Below are 25,399 nucleotides of genomic sequence, written 5' to 3' on the forward strand. Positions count from 1 at the left end.
AGAGAGAGAGAGCCTGATTCTGACCACAGCATCAACAGTGGTCACTTTGTTCATTTACTCTCCACGTGAGAGGGAAAGACGGAGTAGCCTGATGTAAGCAAAAGAGCACACAGCTGAAAGTTTACTGTTGAGGCTGCAAAACCCCGCCCACGCAGGAGACAAAAAAAAAAAAGAAATTTTGCCTATCTCCGCAAAGTCCTAACTAATCATCCAAACAAAGCCATCTTTCTTTACAGACCCTGACCACTGCAGGATTTCAGTTAGTTTTTTCCTATGTCTTTAGCCCTTAAACAGTTGTCCTCCTGTTGCCTAGCAGTTTCCCTGCCTGCCTTTCAAGTTTGGGAGACAGCAGCATAGTCCCAGATACTGCCGCACGTTCTGTGGGGGAGGTGCCACCGAGCAAAGCTTTTGCCTAGTGAAAATGCACTTTTTCAGTAAATAAGAAATCCATTAGTATGGGAAACCCAGGTAACAAGTCCAGTAGGAATCAAGGTTCTTCACCTTCCCCTGTAGAGAGACGTAGACTGTCTACTCGTCCCTACGCACCTCAGTTTTGTTTAGGCGAAGAGACATGAGACTCAAATTTCAATCATAGAAAGAGGCTTTCCAGATTATTGTCAAAAATTCTTAAGAGAAATAGAATTGCCTGTAATTCCCAGGGGCATTCCCTGCCTTTGCTTGCCTGCGTGGATCCCTAAACAATGACTGGCTGTCTCCCTACAGCGGCGACAGACTTCACAGACTTCATGCGATGATGCTCGCATCCGTGCCTCCTTAAGCTATAGGGATCGTCCTGGGGAAATCTTTTCTTACAAAACATCAAGACTTGGTGACTTATGTGTTCGTTCATTTTTGTTCAGCTTGGTAAAAAGAAAGACTGGCCGTGAAAAGCCCTCAGACAGGACACTTTAGACCGGAGCTCGCCTTCACGCGATAAGAACACAATGACTGCAGTCAGGGCCACAGACTGGGGAAACAGTGAAAGGCTTCACACTCCCTCTGAGCTGTTATCAACGGGCATCGCCAGTGCCCAAGGAAGGTACCCAGCTCTTAAAATACACCCTTTCACTTTAGAAGCTGGCCTCTCTGGTCTCTGCACAGTCAAATAAAGCCTTTCAGTGTGCCTAGCATTTACTTACAGTGACTTATCACCCCATTCTGTCTGCTTAAATTGAATTATGCTTAAAATCTGACCCCAAAGCTCTTTGGCAACCTGACCCAGCTCATTGTACATGGGTTGCTCTTTCTACTCTGGGCTTTCTTTAGGCTCCGATGCAAATATACACCCATGAATCACACTAGAACTCGGTGGAAAATTATTCTATCCTAACATGTTTCCCCAAGTCTCTCAAACTGATAGAATACCTATGATTTCCGGCACCCCTTCACCATGATTTCTTGTAAGAGAGACGTGTGATTCAATATTTGAACACATACCCACAGACTGGTGGCTCACGTGGTTTGCAAATGGTTAAACCTTGTGAACATGGCGATAAAGAAATAGGACTTGTTCAAACAAAAAATTGTCAATCCAAGAGTTTTCCTTTACTTTGGGATATCCTGGGCTTCCTTTAAACAAGTCTGCTGTACATAAAATATGTAAAGTATTATAAATCTTTGGGTTTTGGAGTTAAAGGTTGCGTTGACTTGCTGTGTGGCTGTCAGCAGCACATTTCCTGGGCTCTAGGTGTTTTGGGTGTCAAAGTACTGGCCTTGCATGTAGGAGGCACAGATTTGGTTCCTAGCTCTGCAGAAAGGGAGGAAGGCAAGAGCTTATTTTTTAAAAGTAAGGTCAGTTAATTCAGCCAGCCACTTCGTTTATCCCAATTCATTATAAATGATGAGTATGTGCTTCTAAAAATTCGGCCTATCTTCAAAGAAGAGTTGGCCCCGATTAATCTCACTTTGAACAGCTATGCATAGAGATGTCTGAATATTTAGAGATACTAACTGATGGAATGGATGCATAGCTTCTGTTAACATCTTCCCTTTCAAAGAATGAGCTCTCCTGAGCACAGTTGGCATATCTGCCATGGATATCATGTTCGTGTCATGTGGACGTCATGTGGGAGTGCCATCATTTCAACGTGTACGTTAGCCCTGCGAGGAGTCGCTGACTGGTCTGGCTAGTGAAGTCCACAACAGTGAAGGGTGGAGAACAATCTTGATCTGCAGATCTGCTAAGAGTTCATACCATAGCCAAGACTGAGCTGAGAAGGGCTGAGTAGCCCACTGGTCGCTGGTTCAAGTGCAGATGTCAGGAGCTATTCTTAGAGACACTGGCTTTGCACATCTGGGCTGGGGCCTAGCAATCTGCAGCTTAAAAAGCTGTGCAAGTGGCTTCAAAGTACATCTCATGGCCCGGCTGATGAAACCTTTCCTTGGCCACATGCACAGGGTGACTGTCTTGCCCTCCAGTTTTGACCAAATGGCAGTGTTTGTGGGTATGAAGGAATTAGGACACCTGTCCAGAGGCTGGGGTAGGGAGGGCTGTACTGTCTGTATATTTAATGATAGTCCATTGTGGAGAACATTTGTTTTCACCTCAGTTACCCTGTAATCTAGGACAGATACTTGGCATGGTTCTCCATCTTGCTTTCCCCAGCCTGCTCAGGGAGAGGGATTTTTTTTTAGGTCTGAACCTTTTTGGTCTCATCACCCTGTCACACACAGATGGTGACAATGACCTGAATTCTCTCTTTTACCCAGCATCCTAGGGGCAGAGAGGCCTTCATCTGCCCCTCCAAATGCTTGCAGGCTCCCAGCCTTGGCTGCGCAGAGCAGAAACACCAGAAAGTGTTAGCATACATTGCAGACATCTCAACTTCTGGCATTCTCATTTAGTTAGTGCAGGCTAGACCTTAGATCCTGTGAGGGTTTTTGTTTGATTCTTTGTATCTGGACAGGGTCTTAAGGAGCCAAGGCTGCGTTCAAACTTGCTATAGCTGAGGATAAACTTGAATTCCTAATGTTCCTGCCTAAGTTTCTGTAGTATGGGTCTACAAGTTTCCAACCTTCTTGTAAGTACTTCTAACTGAGCCTTAGCTGAGCAGTGTTCAAGAGCAGCAGTCTACAAATCTTTTCTGAAAAAGTCTAGATGGTAAGTATTTTAGGCTTCTCAAAGCCATACAGTCTGTCACAATTCTGCTAGTATGGCTTTAGTAAAGCCATAAGCAATATACAAAGTGTATAAAGGCACAAACAACATGTAAACAAACAGGCATGGTTGCAATGCCAACAGCACTCATGGACACTGCTATTTAAATTTAATTTCTACATAGCACAAAATACTTTTCTTTTGATTTCTTTTAAGCTAGTTAAAAGTATTCGAGGCACTCTGGGCTGACAAGGTGACAAGATAAAAATCAGGCAGGAGGTTGACTTTAGCTGACAAAAGTCAGAACAGAATGCTGTATTCCCTGGAACTAGAATTATGAGTGGTTATGTGGTGACAGTGACCTGTATGGATGCTGGGAGCCAAATCCATGTCCTTTACTTGAGAAACAAGTGTTCTTAATCACGGAGCCATGTTTGCATTTCTCATTCTGTTGTTTGTTTGTTTTGTGGATTGACAGAGAAGGAAACTTTTGGGGGGAAGGATGGGCTTTAGCATCAACTAACCTTCATTAAGCTATACCACATCTGTTAAAAAATAAGGGTTTTCTATGTGACATACAATCTAACTGGTGACCTCATTTTCAAATCACCGAATAGGCAGCATCCTTTGCATCTGAGTCTCAAAGAATGGTCCCCAAACCAGTAGTACAGTGTCACCCAGGACCTTAGACCTACAAAGGCCGGAGTCAAAATTTCCAGGGGCATGCTCCAACTTTCCGTTTCTAACAAACCCTTTTATGTGGACAGATGGTGGTAGCTCATGCCTTTAATACCAGCACTTGGAAGTCAGAGGCAGGCAGGTCTCTGAGTTCAAGACTAGCCTGAATGACAGAGAATGTGTGTCTAAGGCTACTCTCTTTAGTTGGGATGAGAAAAGAACAGTAAATACTCTTGGCTGCAGACCTACAAACCTTATAAAGATGTTTTAGAGTGAGCTCACAGTCACAGTATCAAAAAGCAATCAATATTTACTGATAGCTAAAACGAGCATGGCCGCCATTGGCTCATACATTTGAATGCTCGGTCCCTAGTTGGTGGAACTCTTTGGCAGGATTAGGAGGTGTAGTCTTGTTGGAGGAGGTGAGTCACTGAGGGTGGGCTCTGAGGTTTCAAAAGCTCATACTAGGCCCGGTGTCTCACTCTCTGCCTCCAACTTGAGGATCAAACTCAAGCTGTCAGCTACTGCTCCAGCATCATGGCTGTCTGCCTGGTGCCATGCTCCCTGCCATGGTCATGGGCTAATCTTCTGAAACTGTATGCAAGCCCCCAATTAATTGTCTTCTTTTATAAGTTTCCTTGCCCATCCTGTCTCTTCACAACAATAAAATAGCAACTAAGACATCTATGTACCATATGGGTGGCCCCACACTAAGGGAGAGCCCTCAAACCCAAGGATAGTAGATAACAAAGCGCCTTAATAGGTCCAAATAGGAACTCAGGGAGCTTTCCATGGGCCTCAGTGGCTAAACCCACACTTTGTTTGCCCAGATCCAGGGGTTAAATCCACAGCAAAATTCACACAGAAGTTGTTTCTGAAGGACTGAAGTCAAAGCATCAAAGTTTTCAAGACAGCAAGTCGAACTTGCAGACTCACTGTTCTAGAACTATAAAATGGCAGCTCTCCATTTCTCTCAGAGAACTCTCTGTAATTGGTGCTCTTCACTGTGAGCCATTACCTCCTAGCTGCCCCTTGAGCAACAAAGTAGGCGAATCCTGTGCTGTTGGCTTAGCATAGCTGGTCACATTCTCAAATATGAATTATAAATGCATGGAGGGAAAGGGCCATGACACACAGGGGTAGAGGCCTTTCACCTTGGGGCCTTGGGATTATTATGTTCCATGATGGTGAACCAAATGTGGATTGGTAGTTTGAATGAGAATGACCCCCATGGGCTCATATATTTGAATGTTTGGTCCATAGTTAGTAGAACTGTTTAGAAAGGATTGGAAGATGTGGCCTTGTTGGAGGAAGTGTGTCACTGGAGGCTGGCTTTGAGGTTTCAAAAGCTCACACCAGGCCCAGTCTCATTCTCCCTGAGGTATAAATTGAGGGTAAGATGTGAGACCTCAGCCATTGTTCCTTTCTGCTTACTGTCTTGCTCCCTGTCATGATGGCCATGGACTCTGAAACTCTAAGCAAGCCCCCAATCAAATCCTTCCTTTTGTAATAAGTTCATGGTCATGATATTTCTTCACATCAATAGCACAGTAACTAAGACACATAGCCTCTGCAACTTCCCTTATACTCAAACTATCAAGTTCTGATCTTCAGGATGAAAGCCAAGCTTTGTCCCCAGATCTGCCTCTTGGGTTTACCCTGGTGCATCTGAACCTTCACTGCCAGGCAGGTTTTCAACCAGACCTGGACGACGAGGCACCCTGAGGAAAATGAAGGCTGGTTCTTTTGTCATTATGTGGATAGTTAATCCAGGGGAAGAATCTGGACTTCAAGTACTAATAATGACACAATTTCTGATTTGTCTTAGTGTTTTTCAATCTAGGGCAAACTGAGGTCTTTCGTTTAACTGTTTTTTTGTTGTCGTTGTTGTTGTTGTTTGTTTTGTTTTCCCAAGGAAGGCATTTTTGTGGAGGAGATCAAATGGTCAGACCATCTGCCACATGCTTTTCAGTTTCCCCTTCTCTCCTTTCCATTTCTTTCTGATTTCCAGGTATTTGGAAGACAAATGTGACTGTGTGCTTTTGATCCTTAATAATCTTGTTTCTCTGTACCAGCAGGAAATGCTAGCTTCCTTACCTTTTCTTGTGAATCTTCTCTTTCTAACAACTAAGATCTGGGCCAGCATCAGGGCTGGAGGCCCCAGGATAAGAATTAGGAGAGAGAGAATGGAGAGATGGCTCAGTGGTTAAGGACAATGGCTGCTCTTTCACAGGACTCTGGTTCTATTCCAAGCACCTACATGGTAGTTCACAACTATCTGTATCTCCAGTCCCAAGGGATCTGAGTTCCTCCACTAGCACAAGGTGTTGCACATGAGACACAGACACAGACATCAAGACAAAGAAAAACAAGAAAAGAAGGCAAAAAATAAAGAAGAAAAGAGAAGAGTAAGCCCTCAAGAGCCAAAGAGGGGGTTGATGCTACAGACAAGAGGAGCCAATTTCTTATTCTAATCTTATGAGAGGAATAAACCACTGACTGGTTCAGGGGCTCAACAGGACTTCAAGATGCCCATTTGACTGACTGGATGAGTCTAATGTCCATGGGAGCAAGGGACCTAACAGAAAGATTCTGGACTCAGATAAAATATTCCCATGCAAGCGATACACTGGGTAAGTCTATTACTGTATGCTAATTCCCAAGCTCATATCCACATGAAGAATATCTCAACACGACCTGCATTTTCAGAGAAATTTCTCAAAAATGTTGGCATTATTTTCAGCAAAATGTGAGCTCTTCTGGAGGAAAATATAAAAATATTTTTCAAACTTTTTTTTTTTTGACACAGGGTCTCACCATGTAGACCAGGCTAGCCTTCAATTCACAGAGACTAGATTGCCTCTCCAGTGCTGGGATTATCAGGTTTGTTGTTGGTAGTGGTGATGATGATGGTGATGCTTTCTTTCTTTCACTTTGGTTTGTCTGTCTGCCTGTCTGTCTGTCTGTCTGTCTATTTGTTTTGGTAGTGCTGGGAATCAAATTCAGGGTCTTATACCTATTAGACCGAATAGGAACCAGCTCTTAGAATGTGTGTGTGTGTGTGTGTGTGTGTGTGTGTGTGTGCTTTAAGTAATGATTGACTAGTAAGTAAGAATATAAACTATACTATTCAGGGTACATTACCAATACAAATCAAAAACTTTTCAAACATTTAAACTATTTGAACTAGTCAAGACGACAGAGACAGAAAACAGAGAAGTAGTTGGCAGAGACTGTGGGAGTTGAGAGGAAGCCAGCCGGGAGTTAGTGTTTAATGGGTACAGGATGTTGGTCTGAGGAGATGAATACATTCTGGGGGTGGATGCTGGTGATGATTATACAGCAGGGTGAATCAAGATACATTTCCTGAACTAAAAAAAAAAAAAAACAGCTAAAATAGTGCATTTGTTTTATATATTTAACTACAATAAAAAAATTGGAACTCTAGGAAAAATTTTAGTGTGGTAGAGATATTACATAATATATTTATATTTCTGTAATCTCATGTGTAGAAGAAAAGGCTTGGAAAGATATTCTGAACACAAAATGACAGATATCACCTGGGTGGAATTCTAAGCTGTCTTTCCTTTCATGTGTTTCTTAATGTTCTAATAACTATTCAGTATCTGTATAACTAGAAACAATAACGTTTGGAAGCGCTCTGCTTACAGGTCGATCTCCTAAGCCCTATGGTTAGAGCAACAGAACCAGTTGTAACCCGCAAGCACACTGTGTAGTTACATCCCTTGAATCGTCTGGTTCCCACCTCAAATGTTAAGCTCTGCATGAGCAGGCCCCCGTCTTACTCGCACGGGACCCATAATGCTTAAGCAGTTTCAAGCACTAAGTAGGCTCTTTACAAATACCCCAGGGAAGCAAGGAGTCTGGGTATAAACACACAGGTGAACAGAAATCAAGTTCTTTCTGTCCCCACCTGGGGCTCCTGCTTCCATAACAAATACCGAAACTGAGAAATTTATGAATTTCTCGTCAGAAGATACTTCTTTAGGTCTTGGGAGCTGGGAAGTCCAAGGTGAAGGCACCAGCTGACTCAGTGTTTGGCAATGTCTCCTTTCATAGAACAGAACCCCTTGTTGTATTTTCACGTGGAAGAAGGGGCGGGTAGCTCCCTGTATCTCTTTGAAAAGAGCATTAATTCTGGCAGCTGTAGGAATGATTACAGGAAGGGTTTCTCAGGTGCCAGGTCCTCTAAATGAAGCCTAAATAGGTTAACTGGGTAGAAAGTAGTCTAGAGGGGCTGGAGAGATGGCTCAGTGGTTAAGAGCACTGACTGAACTTCCAGAGGTCCTGAGTTCAAATCCCAGCAACCACATGGTGGCTCACAACCATCTGTAATGAGATTTGATGCCCTCTTCTGGTGTGTCTGAAGACAGCTACAGTGTATTCATATATAATAAATAAATAAATTTTTTTTTTTAAAAAAAGAAAGTAGTCTAGAATCTATGTCATTTAGAGGATGGCCCAAAGGACATAGGAATGTGAAAAGCAAGGTATGAACAAGGGGAAATTCTGAAACTACCTCTCCTGGACACTGGAACTGCAGCCAGGCAGGAGCACACATTTAGTCAACGAATATCCACCAAGCCTCTTCTGTGGTTCAGGGACTAAGGTAGGTGTCATGAACATAATTATTTGTCATTTGCTTGGCATCTCACAAAAGATGATAAGATCTCGCCTGATGCCACTAACTTCTGTGTTCTGTGCTGTTGTATGCTTGTTTCTGTGTTCTGTGCTGTTGTATGCTTGTTTCTGTGTTCTGTGCTGTTGTGTGCTTGTTTTGTTTCTGTGTTCTGTGCTGTTGTATGCTTGTTTCTGTGTTCTGTGCTGTGGTATGCTTGTTTTGTTTCTGTGTTCTGTGCTGTTGTATGTTTGTTTCTGTGTTCTGTGCTGTGGTATGCTTGTTTTGTTTCTGTGTTCTGTGCTGTTGGATGCTTGTTTCTGTGTTCTGTGCTGTTGTATGCTTGTTTCTGTGTTCTGTGCTGTTGTATGCTTGTTTGTTACAGCACTTGAGAGACTGGACATCTCTACTTTCAGCTCCTTTTTTTTTCTCTTTACTTCCTGTGACATTTGTGCAGCTACGATCACTAAGCATGGTTCTAAATGGGATACCAATGATGGGTGAGGAGAAATTTGGAAAGGCAGAATTGAATGCTTCCTAAGACAGAGCCTGTCTACATGCCCTCCACTGCATTTCCTGGAAGCCTGGGAATATATGGGTCATTTTGTTATATCAAAAACCTATTTGGGTCTGAATAACCTAAGAATATTTTGAGATAAAGTTTTTTTTTAAACCACAGCACAGGAATTAACACATTATTGTATTCTACAAGTCTCCTAGATGGGGAGGTCTTTTTCCTTAGGCTTCAGGATAACAGGACCTTTCTGTGTCTAGAACTGCATGGGGTGAGCATCAGGAAAGGTTATTCCTTCTCGATAATGTAACATTCACCTTTAAATAGGAGGCTCACAGTCACAGATCCAGATGGGAGCTGTGGCAAGCCTCTGAGGTACACTTGGCATCCTGTCCAACAGATGCTGAACCCTCATCCTGAACCGTCTATCAATCCATTCCCTCCCTCACCTCATCTCCCTCCCCGCACAGCTTTCCCGGCAGCTGGTGTCACTTAGCTCTCCTTGTTTTAAAGTTAACCCTAACAACAAAGCACGCCTTGTACTGGTGTTCCAGACTTGAGTCCAACATTACAAGGACTCTGGTTTCTTAAACTAAACTACATGGAGTGATTCTGTGTAGAGGTCCACCCACGTCATTGTACAAAAGGGGGTGGGGAGGGGCTACACAGACAGGTTCTTGTGTCAGAGCCTAGATGAACAGGGTAGCCTGGCCTGGATGATGTTGAAAGTTCTTGCATGGTCTTATTTTGTGAGATCTCACTGATGTGTTGGAGACACTTAATGCCTTAATTCTAGGCACACCTTTAAACACTTTGGTACATGAAAAAAATGGTTATTTCTGTAGACTGAACCACAAACCACTTTGTAAGTCTTCATATATAACACCAATACTTTCCTACACATGTCTGAAGCTTTTGCGCAAGGAGATAAAGCCATTCGTCAAGGTCAGTGGGGCATCCCTCCCCTCTAGTCACACTGGTGACTTTGCAGACTTCATAAGAGACCAGCGGTAGACTTTAAACTGAAGCCCCTTAAAGGCCCTCCAGTTTTAATCTCTTACCTTGTAACTTGTGTTCTCATTCCAAAATCCAGGGACCTCATTGATTGCAGCACTTCAATGCAGCCCATGTACTAGAAAAAAAATAAAGAAGTAGGTCACAGATATAGAAGATACAGAAGCAGCCCCTTTGAGCTGCACAGTGACTTCCTGGGCAACATCCATGTTGGCTCCAGAGAGCAGCTACGTGTGAGCATATCACATGTGTCCGTATCTCTGAACACCAATGTGCACATACATCCCTTTGGCTATAAAAACAGCAGCTTACTACAAACTAAATACAAACTCAGGCGTTGGGAATGCAGATGACAGGAATGATCCTAGGCTCAGAGGTTGGGAGTGTGGATCTGAGATCTTCACACTGTGTATGGTGCAGACTCACATACTAGCCTTGCCACATCTTCACTTTAAAGTCCGAGCTAGTGACCAAACTTTTCCACATTGGTTTTTGTCCTTGGTAAAAATGAAAATTCAATTAGCATTGCTGTGAGAGCTAAATTGTTTCACATATGGAAAGCTTTTAGGACAACGCTTAGTAGGCATAACTGTACAAATGTCAGAGGAAGCAAAAATAAACAGGAAACTAATAACACAGGACTCTCCAATCTCCTAAGTGCCGGAACAAGCATGTAATTGCACAAAAGACAGAATTTAGTAACATTAAGAAGGCCTTGTCATCTTTTGTAAGATCACTGTAGTTAAAAGAAAAAAAAAGAAAAGAGAAAGAAAGGAAGGAAATAAAGAAAAAGAAAAAAAGGAAGGAAGGAGGAAGAAAAGAAGGAAGGAAAGGAAGGAAGGGAAGGAGAGAGGGGGAGAGAGGGAGAGAAAGAAAGGAGGAAAGGAGGAAAGGAGGAAAGAAGGAAAGAAAGAAAGAAAGAAAGAAAGAAAGAAAGAAAGAAAGAAAGAAAGAAAAGCACACCCCCAAAAACAGGGCTTTGGTAGGCTTAGCTTGAACAGGGAGTACTGGAAAAGAAGTTGTGACTTTTAAAGCAAAGGGAGCCAAATCAGGGATGAGGGTAAAGAGGCTTGAGTCAGTGTGAAGGCGGGTAACAGTGAGAATGTGTAGTAGGATGCTCCCTGAGAGAGGGAAGTAATGCTGGTCCACTCAGAGGAGGGATGGTACCGATGAGGAGGAGACAGATTCAAGTGACATCACAGAAAGACCTAGATAGCACTTGGCAGTTTAATCTGCTACATATAGTACAAAGTAGAGTGAGTCAAGGATAACAGTCTCTTGCAGCCAGGGCACAGAGGAACCAGGAACGTCATTAACACGGCCAGAAGGGCCAGGAAAAGAAGGTTGGGAATTGTTTTGGCACCCACTGACTGCAAGACACTGGTTGGAGAGCCAGGAAGTAACAGGCTGACAGCTGACAAAGGAATTCAGTGTCCCTAAGAGGATAAAGCAGGACAAAGCAAAGGGAGGGACAAGAGGAGGACACAGTCACAGCTTTCTAAGCGTCTTTGCAGGTGAGGCTGTGGGATCCTCAGAGCAGCCATTGACTCTGGAGAGGCAACACTGAAAATTGCCTTGGAACACTATGAATGCCACGTGGTGTGGATGAAAGGGCTCTCAGGTCCACAGAACTTGGATGCTTCCTGTTTTGCTCTCCTTCGGAAGCTATCCAGCCTCCCTTGGTGATAGGAAGAGAAGGGGGCACTCCTCAGATTCCATTTTTTTTTTTTTTTGTAGTATTTCTGAGTGGAGTCTATAGATGGCTCAGCCCAAAATTGGCTTTGTGTTCAATTGCTGCTGTAAGTCTGATGTGGGAGAGACCTTCTCAGCCAGACCCCACTAGTCATGCTTCTCATGGAGTGTCTGATACGGACACAAAAAACATCCTATATGCTTAGTTCTTAATCCCTAAGGCTCAGGCACTGTCGGGAAGTGAAATGTCTGGAGACAGAGACTGACAGACTTTTAGACTTACTAGAAATAGGAAGGTCAGTAGAGAATGCTGGAGTCCATGCTCCACAATGGGGCTGATGGAAAGGCCACTCTGACTACATAGCCCTCACTGTCCTCCTCACCCCAGAGCCTGACTCACTCACCCCATCTCCTACACACCAGTCTGGGGAAGAATGGAGTCTATACACAAGTCAGGGAGCAGGACTGGGCCACACTTCCAATTCTCCAGGATGCCTACTTGGTGATGAGGTGGGTGTGTTCCCTGACAGTTATAAATCACTAACTCAAGATAATATGATACATTGATCTATCTGTACATGCCTACAAATGTGGCAGATGCTACATGTTCATGCTCTGACATAGGGATTTATAAAAAAGTAAAAATAATATATTAATAACTTACCCTTGCTGCTTAAATCTCCTCACATCTATTACCAAAACAGAATCACTACTGTCAACGCCTAGACCTTTGCTCCCTTACTGAGTGCCCCATTCCCAGACTTTGATGTGTTGGCCCCCATCCTTGTCCTCAACTCTTCCCAATTGCAGGGCTTCCCACTTGCCATTCTCCCTGACTAACTCATCTCTCTCCACTCTACAGGTCTGATTCTTGTTCCTCCTGCAGGTTTTAATTGATGAGGATGTCCTTAGGCCATCGTCTGCTTCTCATGAGCACAACTCTCTTTTGCCTCTTTAATGTCACCATGGATCAGATTCATCTGTCAATTTGCTTGCTTCTTCCTTGGCTGTAAACACTGTACAAAGAAGGGCCTGGGACCGTGTCCAGAACCCAAGAGTACTCAGCAAAAGAGAGGAAGAAAGAGAGAAAGAAAGAAAGAAAGAAAGAAAGAAAGAAAGAAAGAAAGAAAGAAAAGAAAGAACACATATATTAGTCTACAGTAAGCATCTGGTGCTCTACTGTATGTACCTTTATTCATTTTATTTTTATTTTTTTCTATTGTGCCTTTAAAATGAGTAGAGAGAAGTAACAGAGGGAGATGAAGGTTTGGCCAAGTCTCTCCACCCTGTGCCAAAGGAAAACAAGAACATCAAACTCTCATTTTAAAAAGACTTGAGTGCTGCCTTAATTTCTACTGTTGCTGTGATAAAGTACCCTGGCCAAAGCAACTTAAGAGAGAAAGGTTCAATTTTGACTCTCAGTTCAAGGTTACAGTCCATCATGGTGGGGAAGTCAAGACAGCAGGGGTTTGAAGCACTTGCTCATAGAACAGTCATAAGCTAAAGAATGATAAACAATTGTGTTCAGCTTCCTTTGTCCAGCTTATGCAGCCCAGAATCCCACCTAGAGAATGGGATCGCCCACAATAGACAGGTCTTCCTGCCTCAATGCAATTACGATAACTGCATCTGCTACCTAGACACACCCAAAGTCCTATCTCCCAGGTGATTCTAGATTCTATGATGATGATGATGATGATGATGACAGTATCATCACAAGTAGAATAGGCCATAGGTTGAGATGCTACCACTGGCAGGTGTCTGGATCTCATGGTAATATGCTCATGGGTAATATATTTGTTTTTCTTCAGTCTCTGGAGACAACCAGCCCAGACATGAAAGAAAGAGGGCCATCCCCAAGGTTTCCTTCTTAGCCACACACACTTTGGGTTATCAGCTCCTACCTGTTTACCTCTAGGATGGACCCTGGCATTGCTATGGGAACATTGTCCCTTCTGATGAACCTCCATGGCTATTCATGCAGTTAGCCATCAGTATTGGGGTGAAGACACAGAGTTCTAAAGAAAAAGGAGTCATGCAGAGGTGGCCATCAGTGAGGACAATTCCCCTTCCAAGGCTGAGACACATGTGGAAGAAGCCACAGTGAACTTTTGCCACATCTAAAGCCCCAGTGGAGTTGGGGAGGGAGCAGTACCTAAAGAAAAATGTGTCTATTTCTTTGTTTAGGAACTTCTGAACCTCAGAAGTAAACAGTTGCTGAACTGAAAGGCCTGAGGGAGAGGTTTGTTAAGATAAACCAGAGATAACAATACCTCCCTTTGGTTTATTAAATTGGAACCTAATCTCCCTTTGGTTTATTACATTCGAACCTAATTTCTGTTCCTAAAACAAAGGCCACCTCCAAAAGAATGGCCTGAATTTCTTTCTAGAGGTGACTCATCATTACCTCCATCAGAATAGACAAGAAAACAGAAGCCTATTCAGAACAAGTGCTTGGCTTCCTCTCATTGGTTCACTGAGGCTGAATCACAGTTTACTCTATACCAGCGGTTCTCAACATGTGGGTCACTACCCCTTGGGGAGGGGGGGTGTCACATATCAGATATCTTGAATATCAGATATTTATATTACAATTCATAGCAGTAGTAAAATTACAGTTATGAAGTAGCAACAAAATAATGGTATGACTGGGGATCACTGCAACCTGAGGAACTGTATTAAAGGGTTGCAGCACTGGGAAGGTTGAGAAGTATTGCTCTAGAGCCTCTGCAGCCTGATTACTGGGACCTGGTATGGCCACTTTTGGCTCCTGCTCCTTTCCTTTGGTCTATCCAGTAATAGTGATGAGCCAGGGGCCATGACTGTGGCTGCAGACACTGGGGATGCTTGGTCAATGAAGAGAGGGTAAAGGCGATTCTGTATTTCTGTGTATTGCCCCTTTTCTTTACAGTTCTGGAGATGCGGTCCCTTTGCTAGGACCTGAGAATCACTGAAACAGTAAGACTGTCCTTTTTTTTTTTTTTAAGTAAATCTGTAGTATTAGAATTTTTTTAAAAAAACCCTAAATAAATAGACTTAACATTTCATTTGTAGGGACTACAGCTTATTAACGAGAGTTAAGGACCTTTGAACCAACAGAAAGGACCCTTCTGTGATGATTAGTGCTTGTCAACTTGACACAAACTGGTGTCACTTGGGGAAAGGAAGCCTCAGTTGAGAAATTGCCTCCATTCATTAGCCCATGGGCATGTTGGGGGTACATTTTCTTGATAAGTGATTGATGTGGGAGGGCCCAGGAAGGTGGGCCTGGGTTATATAAGAAAGCAGGCTGAGCAAGTTACGAAAGCAAGTCAGTAATTCGAGTTCCTCTACAGTTTGTGATTCAGTTCCTACCTCCATGTTCTTGTCCTGGATTTCCTCAACAACAGACTCTAACCTGTAAGCTGAAACAAATCCTCTCCTACCCTGGTTGCTTTGGGCCATGGTGTTTAATCACAGCAACAAATAATGTACTAGGACACCCTCTTTACAGCAAGCTACCCCTGGGCTCGGAGTTGGGAAGACTGCTATGCTCAAGTGAGAAAAATTTAAGTGATGGGCTTTGAGGTTGGTAATTGCAAAATCAGACAGAGAAGAAAATACTTCAGAAAGAAACACTAAAGTCTGTAATCAAGTACCACACAATGAGGCTGTCCTTGCAAGCAGATACCCAACCACAGTAGAGGCCACCACACGGACAAGAAGACACTGAAGGATTTCCTGCCACCTTTAAACAATTTCTTGTTCTCCTCAGTTAAAAAAAAAAAACATAGATGAAGAAGGCGAGACATCCCTTCCCGACCCTGAGGCTAGCTGGCTGAATTTGCAGTCCTAAGCTTATGTGGGGAAGTGGGCATACCAAAGGACTTAGACTTGTGCAGAGTTGGTGAGAGAGTTCAGATGCCCTCCCCACTGCACTAAAAATGACTGAGCCATCAAATGCTTCCTCTCCGATCACATCCCCACCCCTTGCTTCCCTCTGAACCCTCTCTTTCCTTGGCTTTTGTGAGAACATGTTCCTCTGTGTACCATCTCTCTCTTTGGACCGCCTTCCCTTAGCCTCCTTTGTTGGTTTCGTTCCATGCCATCTGTATTTTCTCTAAACAATGACTTTTTCTCCTCAGCCTACACAAATGTTTTCCAACCCCATTAGACTCACTAGGGTAGCATCTAAAAATGTCTGAGCTGAGCCAGTGAGATAGCTCAGTGGTAGGAGCCCCACCAGCAAGCCTGACAGTCTGTGTTCAAAATTACCCCAGAGAAAATATCTAAATGACCAATAAGAATATGGAAAGTTATTAACATGGCTCATCAGTTAGGGAAATGCAAACCAAACCACTTCTTACCCTCGAGGAGGCTTAATTAGGGAAAAAAAAAACCAGGAAGTATAGATGTGTGACAATTACAACTGCCACACACTACTGAAAAAGTAAAATGATGTAGCCATGAGGGGACGCAGCTAAACACTGCTTCAAGAAAACAAGAGAGAATTATTGTATGAACCAACATTTTTGCCCCTAGAGGAGGTGACCCAGGAAAACCAAAAATATACAGCAACTGAAACAGTGTACACAACTATTCATCGAAGCTGTACACTTAAGAGCACCAAACTAGAAGCGAGCCACTGTCCATCAACTCATAATTGGAGAAAATACTTACAACTAAACCCCCTAACGGTGCCTGACAATGAAAAATATGAGGTGTGGAAGCATGCTATTGCCTACATAAACTCTGAAAACATTCATCTGAGGGGGAAAGGCAAGAATCCATAGTGTATGATTCTATTTGTACAAAGTAACCCAGACTGCTGCCATCTTCCCTCCCCTCCATCCTCCACCCTTGTCTCTTTCTCTTTGTGCACCTATTACTGAAAACATCACACATTGGTCAGTTTTCTGTCTCCTGCACAAGAAGGTTAGTAGCTAGGACATATTGCTGGGAAGGTTAGGGAACAAGTGCGGTTTCTCTATGAGCTGATAATGTTTTCCAGTTAGTAATGGTTGTCCAACTCCGTGAATATACAAGAATAAAGCTCAATGAAATGCAGACTTTGAGTAAATGAACTATGTGGCATGTGAATTACATCCCTGTAAAGCAATTGCCCAGAGGCTGTGACAGTTAAGTGAAGCGAGCAGTATCTGCAGGCAGTACACTGTCCGGGAGTAAACTGCTCAGGTATTAAGTGGCTGACTAATGAATAAATGAACCCAGAATCAGAAGTTATTATAGCCTGAAACATTACCTGATACCCTGGAGTCAGGGTTCTCTCCTTGCCCTTTGGGGTCCCTGAGAATCTTGGTCACACCTCTATGCTGCACTGATCCAATGAGGCTGCACTTTGTTTCAATGTCTACACCCCAGCTGCCCTACGGGCTTCTCAAGGACAGGCTGTAGGGGGGTGGGCAGGGGTGTGTGTCTTAGTCATCATTTGCCTTGCACCTCTGACAGTGCAATATATGATTTATTTCAAGAAATGGTGTTCAGGAAGTCTCAAAATAGCCTGCATCCTGGCTGGACCACCTAAAACATGTTCATTCTTAAAGGAGTATGGCATCTGTTAAGGGAACCCTGGAGCTAGGTTGCCTGAAGTTCTCCTGCCAGCTTTGATTTGAAAGGTGGCTCTTCTGGAAATAGATGGGAAAGCCCTTCTTCTAGGCTGGGAAGACACGCCACTCAGAGTACACCCCCTGGAAGATGCCTGGTATTGACAAGCCCTGCCTCTCTTGGGAGTGGTGTAATGTCTAGGAAAGCAGGAAGCCACCATCTTCCCTCCATTCCCTGCTCTCTTCTAAGCTACCCTTCACATCCCTACTGCTGAAAACACTATGTAGTTGCCCATTTTGTCCCTCTCACTGGAAGGTTAGTAACGGAAAACAGGAGGATTACTCTGTTGACAGCACCTGGTGTACTGCCTGGCCCCCAGAAGCACTGCCTGGCCCCCAGAAGCTCCTCAGATACATCTTGGTCAATTAAAGTGAATCTTTCTTCTCTCTCTCTCTCTCTCTGTATCTCTCTCTCTCTGTATCTCTCTCTCTCTCTCTCTCTCTCTCTCTCTCTCTGTATCTCTCTGTATCTCTCTCTCTTCCTCTCTCTCTCTTTCTCTCTCTCTCTGTATATCTCTCTCTCTATCTCTCTCTCTTCTCTCTCTCTGTATCTCTCTGTATCTCTCTCTCTCTTCCTCTCTCTCTCTTTCTCTCTCTCTCTGTATATATTTCTCTCTCTCTGTATCTCTCTCTCTCTTCTCTCTCTCTGTATCTCTCTCTCTTCCTCTCTCTTCCTCTCTCTCTCTTTCTCTCTCTCTCTGTATCTCTCTCTCTCTTTCTGTATCTCTCTCTGTATATATCTCTCTGTATCTCTCTCTCTCTGTATCTCTCTCTGTGTGTATCTCTTTCTCTGTATCTCTCTCTCTGTATCTCTGTCTCTCTCTCTGTCTCTCTCTCTGTCTCTCTCTCTGTCTCTCTCTCTCTCTCTCTCTCTCTGTCTCTTTCTCTCTCTCCCCCCCCCGACCCCCCAAGCATGAACTGAAAACTCCTTTTTCTACACCAAGGTCAAAGTTTAAAAACCTGGACTTGTTTACAAACAGGGACTTGGCGTACAGGGATCTCAACCACCTGGAGTTCTTGGTTTTCACAAAAATGGAGCCTTCTAAAAGCAGGTTGTACCTTCTGCTTGTTCTACAAAGAGAGAGCTCTTATGCCCAGAGAGAGAGCCCAAGCTGAATGGGAGAATTGGATCTGGAAAGGCCTATTATTCTGGGACCATTTATTTCCCTCGCCGCTGAGCAGACTCCCTCACTCAGAGACTATGGAGGGAACTATCTCCACTCTACTGCCATTGCTGATTTGTCTAAAATAAGGCTGGTGACATCTAAAGTATAATTTCCTGAAGATTTTTTTAAATATAAGTGAGGCTTTAAGTTGATTCAAAAGAGTTCCTCTTTGACTGAGGGAAATCTAGGATCCTGCAAATAAAATAACTCTGGAGGAAGAAACAGAATATACAACAAAAATTTTGGTCTTTTTGTCACCCTAAAACGACTAATATACTGGGAAATGAGTTGTCTATGATTGTGTGTAGAAACCTTCTAATTTGAAAAAGGCACTGGTCATCAGTGGGCAAGGCAAGTATGCCGATCATTTCTTCCCTCGTTCCAACCATCCTACTCCCATTGAAATCCCTTACACATGAAAATATTTTGAACCGAGGGAGGTTTCGTTTCTTCCTACAGACCTGAACACAGACAAAATCATCTAGACGGAGGCCTTCCCCGAGGCAAACACCACCATGGGAGCATTTTCAGGGCTGTGGCCTCCTCTAGGAACAACAGTGAAGCCACAAGTAGTTCTTTCTGTTACTGCACGTCTGCCAGACAATCATCCTGTGTTACCATGTGCTTTGGCACAAACAAGGATGTGCTCCATCTAGTCTCGAGAGAGTATCTGTCCATTTGATGCTCAGGATGAAACTGGGGCAGGACCTACAGAAGTGGACAGTCTCTTTCGACAGCTGCAAAAACTCATTGTCAGAAGCTTGATGCTCTACTCAGGGATCACGGGGCTGGTTACTGTAGAGCTTAGATCTTCTGATGTTTGAAGCTGTCTATATCATGGTACCACCTGGCACCAAAGAAGTTTATCATATAGGCGAGATGCTACCCTCGGTTTATGGAAAAGTACAAGACAGACACTTTGATGTTTGAAAAAGTGTAAGATTGTGAGTGAGTGCATGCATGTGTGAGTGTGTGTGTGTGTGTGTGCACATGTATTGGACACTACTTTAAACTCAAGATTATGACATCTTATCCATAAGATAGCTATTAATAACAGTTCTTTCTGGGGTCCTGGATTAGATAGAGGCTTTCCCATCATGACTACCCTCTTAAAGTCTACCATGTACCAAAGTAGATATAATATAGGGACATATTTAAAATGAGAATGAATCCAGGAACCATATCTATAGATTAAAGACGCTACATCGCATTCTCCACCTGTCCATCCAATAGACCCCAAACTAGCACATTAACTCTGTCCCACCAGGTCATCCTCTTTACCAAATTATGGTGTGGCAAGATGGCCCTGGCCAGATGCTGAGCTGACATCAGCACCACGTTCTTGGACTCCCCAGACTCCAGAAGCACACATACACATAATTTTCTTATTCTTTATAAACTGTCCCATCTTGAGTATGATGTTATAGTTTAACATCTCTGTCAGGAGTGAAGATATTCTAAGTAGAAACACTTGTGCCCCTCCCTTTGGTGATCAGATTATTGAATCAATGAACCCCAAGAAGTAGACTTTTCTCAAGAATCTCATGCTGTGAGAAGGAAAACACTGAAGCCTGGTGTCAGCCAGAAGAGGAACTTGTCTCCCGGGAAGAGATTCCCTGTAGTTCCAACAAGTTCTCCGAGTACGTTAGAATAAAGGACTGGAGGCTCGTCAAGGTGGGGAGGAGCATGCCCACCCTGGGTCTATTTGGTTGTATAGACTTCTTGCCATCCACCTATACACAAACCAAAACTCTCAAGGTGGACTCTAGACATTCATTATTCACACCTCTTACCAATGTGGCCAAATTGAATACATCCAGTTGCTGAGTTTTGCTTTGTCTCCTTAGTTGGCCAACTGAGGAGAGGCTAGAGCCAGGTTGAGAGCATTGCTGGTACCCAGGCTCTGGCTCTATCAACTCCAGTAACAACAGTATCAGAATATTAATTTAGCCACCAAAGACAGTAAATATGCCTTCCACTCCACCTTATCCCAGTCATCCTTTGTGTTCCAAGAAAGCAGGGATTGGAACAGACAAAGGTGAATTCTCTCTGACAAAAATTCTCATGAGGTCTTAGTAGAGTCCCCAGGCCTCGTGTCTTTTATTCAATGGTTTTGATTTTGCGATTACAATTCAAAAGTTGCAACTGATACCCTAAAGCAAGTCTTTGTGCCCGAGCCCAGCTATTAAGAGATTCTTATCAATGTGTAAAGGCCTAATCCAAGGAGAGCACAGGTGCTGTCCCTGTTGTTCTGGGAGAAAGTCTCCAGACTTCTGGGACTGGATGCTCCTAATGCAAACATGGACTGAGATCCTGGCTGGCAAAGCCTGCCCTACTTAGGTTTACTTCTGCCATATCAGTTGTCTGCTTTCTCCTGGCTCTCTCCTGACTGAGGCAGGGAATCCCCGGGTATGTCAAAGAATTGATACATCCAGAGGAGAAAAGGCTTTAAAAGTGCTCATTTAAGGGGGGCAGGTTACAACTGAATAATTGATGCCAGCAGCTGCTAAATCAGAAGCCTGTGGTTAGGAAAGCAGGCCTTTCTTACTTTCCCCTAAGACTCCTTCCTCTAGACATAGGCTCGGTCCTGCCCCCATTTTCATGTTTTTGCTTCCTCTGCTGCTTTCTTTTGAATACGTGGGAGTCATTAATGCCAATCCAAAAGCATCTCCAACCTTCCCTTTCCCTGAGCATGAATTTTTAGTCCATTAGCCTCTTCGAAGTTGGACACAGCTCCTCATTTGGTCGATGGCATGATACAACAGTGACCTGTCCAGTTTCCTTCCTCTTACAATGCTGATGAGTGAAAATAGTACAGAACAGAGACTCAGCCCATGTGCTGCAGATACACAGCAGGAGGAAGAAATATTGAGACAACACCCACTGTCCTGTTAATGTAGAACAGTCCATGATCTCCCTTACTAGGGTCAGCCGGAAAAAGAAATGAGAGTGTCACAGAGTCTTAAGAGTATAGGCTTCAAAATTCAGACAGGCTTGGGGCTGATCTGAGCTTTCCATGTACTAGCTACCCAATTTTGTGACTCATGTATTTGACCTATTGTTACTGTGTTGGGATGACAGTGTTCTTCTTGGACCTCTTCAATTTCACCTGCTTAGCTTGGAGAGCAGATGAAAAAGCCCCAGTTCCTTTGAAGGGACCTCAAGCAAGAACTCTTTCTATAGAGGCATTATAACAGGAAGATTAGCTAATCTCAGGGATCCAGGGAAGATTTCTCAGAGAAAGGAAAGTCGGGAGTGGGGTGTGGAGTTGGGGCATTTTCAGGAAAGGCAAGCCGTGAAGGTTTAAAGAGGGGTTTTAGGGCAGTGGGCACAGCTAAGGGCAAAAGAAAGGGTGTTCCACAACACCAAGTACTGCCTGCAGATATGTCAGGGAGTATCAGCGGGATTATAACACCCTCCTGTCTGAGGTAGTCTTGGAGTATGGAAGGTGAGTCTTCTGAAGTCCTTTATTCTCAGAACCCAGAACAGTGTGGAATCACAGTGGGCTTTCTGAATATATGCAGAAGGTTTGATTATATTTGCCAAATTTCAGCCAACTCTAGCTTAAATGTGATACCAATTTCTCCTCATCTTTCTGTGAGATTCCGAACTCCATTTCCTTCCAACCCTCTTCTTAGACCCAAATAAATAAAAGCTAAAAATACAGCAAAGGTCATGAATCGTAAATGAGATGGAAAAGCAGTGACTCACAGAAGTTAATCTGCTCCCCAGGAGAGTCTTGCTGGATGTCCTTTGCTCTGAAAGGTTAGGCAAGAAGCCAGCACCATGTTCTTCAGATACCCAGTTTGATTCTCAGGCCTGCTACCGGGACTCAAAGCTTTCCAGGCCAGATGCAAAGGGCTGGCACCTTGTGCAGCCCACGATAGAGACAGGCCCAAAGGCAGGTGCCAACAAGGATGCTAAAGGGTGTAGACAAAGAAATGGGGTAACTATTGTCCCAGTGGTCCATCATGTCCATCATGTTAATTTTCCTTTTTGTTTCTTCTGGCCATGGTCTCAATACTGTTGTTTCTGTAGCCAAGGCAACACCATAACTCAGTTAATCATTCCAATGGTTTAATGAATGACCTAGCAATTATATTCTGTATACTTGTTTAATTAAATTGGGTTGTAATAAACCTAATTATGATGTATGTGTATGATCTCTTCTGACAACCCATAATCCACTTAAAGTGGAACATCTCTTTATATGACATTATTTCTCAATTCTGTGTCCTTGAAAAAAAATTACTTATGCCCTCTATCCACAAATCTCACTCAGCTTTGAGAAGTGAGGGCATAGAGTGTGTGTTCGAATTGAACGATGCTATTAAAAACAACAACAACAAAACCTGTATGATCACAAAGGAACATCTGGTCATGCTTGCTCAAGGCAAAGGGGCATCTGGAGTGCCAGCAACCTCCTCCAACTCCTCTATCCCCCTTTCCTACCGCAAAGTGTCCGTACCCTTGGCCTTTGAGAGCCTTCCACCTATAAAATATTGCTCCTGCCTGTGCAGTTCTATTGAACCCTGCTGTCAGTAAAACTCTGAAGCCTTGGCTGACAGTAGATACAGTTACTGTTGCTGCACCAGGCCTGACGGTGTATGCTTTTAATCTCAGCACTCAAGAGTTCCAGGCCAGCCTTCTTCACACAGAGACTCTATCTCAAAACAAAACAAAACAAAATAAAACAAATGAACAACAATAACAATAACAAAATCACATCAAAACAACAACAACAACAACAACAAAACCAAACAAACAAACCTGTGGCTGCCAAATAGTTTAGTGTCACTAGAAAGGGACAATTGGGAAAAGTCAAATCATTTATCTGTTGCCAGGTTTAGAGAGATATGGTGTCTCCAGCAGAGCATGAGGGCCCTGCTGCTTCGCTTTCCTGTGCACCATGAGCTCCAAGAACCACACTGTCTACCCTCCAAGTCCAAGCTTGGAAGTCCTGCATACTATCTACCCTCCAAGTTCAAGCCCGGAAGTCCTGCACAGATGGCCGGCCTCACAATGCTAAGGCCAGGCCTCGTGCTAGTCATTCTCCTGTTCTCCTACGAGGCCCCACAGCCTCAGGGCCCCAACCTGCTTAATGACACTCCTTTTTCAGTGACACTTAAGTACGTGACAGCCACGGTTTTGTTTGTTTGTTTGTTTGTTTTGATTTATTTTGTTTTTCTTTTGTTTTTGTTTTGTTTTGTTTGTTTTTCGAGACAGGGTTTCTCTGTGTAGCCCTGGCTGTCCTGGAACTCACTCTGTAGACCAGGCTAGCCTCGAACTCTCGAACTCAGAGATCCGCCTGCCTCTGCCTCCCAAGTGCTGGGATTAAAGGTGTGCGCCACCACCGCCCGGCTTTTATTTTGTTTTTCTTGTTGATGTTTTTTTGTTTTGTTTTGAGACAGAGTCTCTATGTCTTCAGCTTAGATGATTTCTCTAAAAAAGAAAGAGCCAACAGGCCCTCAAAGAGCTGCATCCCAGGTGTTCACCATCCACCATTGTGTTTCTTTTTAAGTGAAACACAGGCGTTCTTAGTAGAATTTGATTCTGGTGGTAGGCTGAAGGGAAGCCCAGGCTTGGAGGAAGCTCAGAGATCATCCATTCCAACTCTTTCACAAAATAATCATGGCGCATCTAAGCAAAGTAGGGACAGGGAGAAAACTCCCTAAGACATGAGGAGTTTGTTTTGGTTTGGTTTGGTTTTTGTAGGAATCTGTATCTCAGTGAAATAAAAGATAAGCTAAAGAGAAGAGTGATTTTTAAGGGTAGAATCTAGACTGAAGCATGCACAGTGGCAACATTGACAGTAACTGTAAAGAGGAGAGACCATGGTAGTTCACATCCCTGAGAGAGGAGGGGGGGTGGCGGAGGAAACATTCACAAAGTTTGCAAGGCTGAATTCAGAGAAATCATCTTTAATAATGAGTCAGATCTAAGTTCCTGGATCAAACAGCTTTTGGAGTGGGAAATGACATCCACTGTTTCTATATGTCTGGGTAGCATTGGGGGAATCTTACATCTTCTTATGAGCAGGACTGAGCCTCTGGGTGGGTAAGTCCCAAAGCGCTGTGGAGTATGGCACCAGGCCTTCAACAGCCGCAGAGCTGCTTAAAGGCTCACTGTGATTGCACTTCCAGAAGGGCATTCTTGCTAGTCAGTATGTAAAAGTAGGCAGTCTTTTGTCTGAGACGGCTCAGCTCATAAAGAAGCCAAAAGCCAGGTTTGCTAACCTGAGTTCAATCTCCAGGAGGACCCACATGATAGAAGGAGTAAACTGATTCTCCTCTAACTCCAACATACAGGCGAGGGTGCATGAGCGCACGCACACACACACACACACACACACACACACACACACACACACACACACGGACGGACGGACGGACAGACATGCACACCTACACACACACTAAAATAAATAAATAAATAAATAAATAAATAAATAAATAAATGTGATTTAAAATAAATAAGCAAAAATCGCACGTCTAGTCATAAACCCCTTGTGCTTCTGAAGTAGGTAGGCCTGGCCATGATTGACCTGGAGTTTCCTAGGTAGACCAGGCTGGCCTTGAACTCACAAAGGTCCACTTGCCTCTGCCTTCCAAGTGCTGGGATTAAAGTGCTGCCACTTCCCTTCTCTTTAAAAGCCCCTTAGTGTGAGGTGGACCCTTAGACTTACCAGTTATAACACTGAGGAGTACATCTGTAGAAATGTAATTCAGTAAGTAATCAATAGCACAGATGTGTGATAGCTGATCTTCAGTGATGCTTTGTGATATCATGCAGGAGAGATGTCCTGGCTTGTCAGTGAGGCTGTTTGCAAAGAGCTTAACTGTGGGGGGTGCCCACCTGCAACCCAGGCAACAGCACTCCAGGGGCTGGGGTCCAGGACTCAATACAAAGGGGGAAGGAGGAGGTGAACTGAGCCTCTGCTTCCAAACCTTGAACAGTGTGATCAAGGCTTCCTGCCCCTTCCACTCGGCCTCCTGC

General features: G+C 43.7%; 1 protein-coding gene across 1 annotated transcript in view; it reads right to left on the minus strand.

The window, feature by feature from the left end:
• Shc4 (SHC adaptor protein 4) overlaps positions 1-25,399 on the minus strand; it is a 92,988-nt gene that overhangs the window by 53,151 nt on the left and 14,438 nt on the right. The window contains exon 2 of the mRNA XM_028785005.1: positions 9,990-10,060. Within this exon, the coding sequence (XP_028640838.1) occupies positions 9,990-10,060 (71 nt within the window). The remainder of the gene's footprint in view (positions 1-9,989; positions 10,061-25,399) is intronic.

This window comes from Grammomys surdaster, unplaced genomic scaffold (genome assembly GCF_004785775.1).
Source record: "Grammomys surdaster isolate TR1022 unplaced genomic scaffold, NIH_TR_1.0 125049, whole genome shotgun sequence".
NCBI lineage: Eukaryota > Metazoa > Chordata > Mammalia > Rodentia > Muridae > Grammomys > Grammomys surdaster.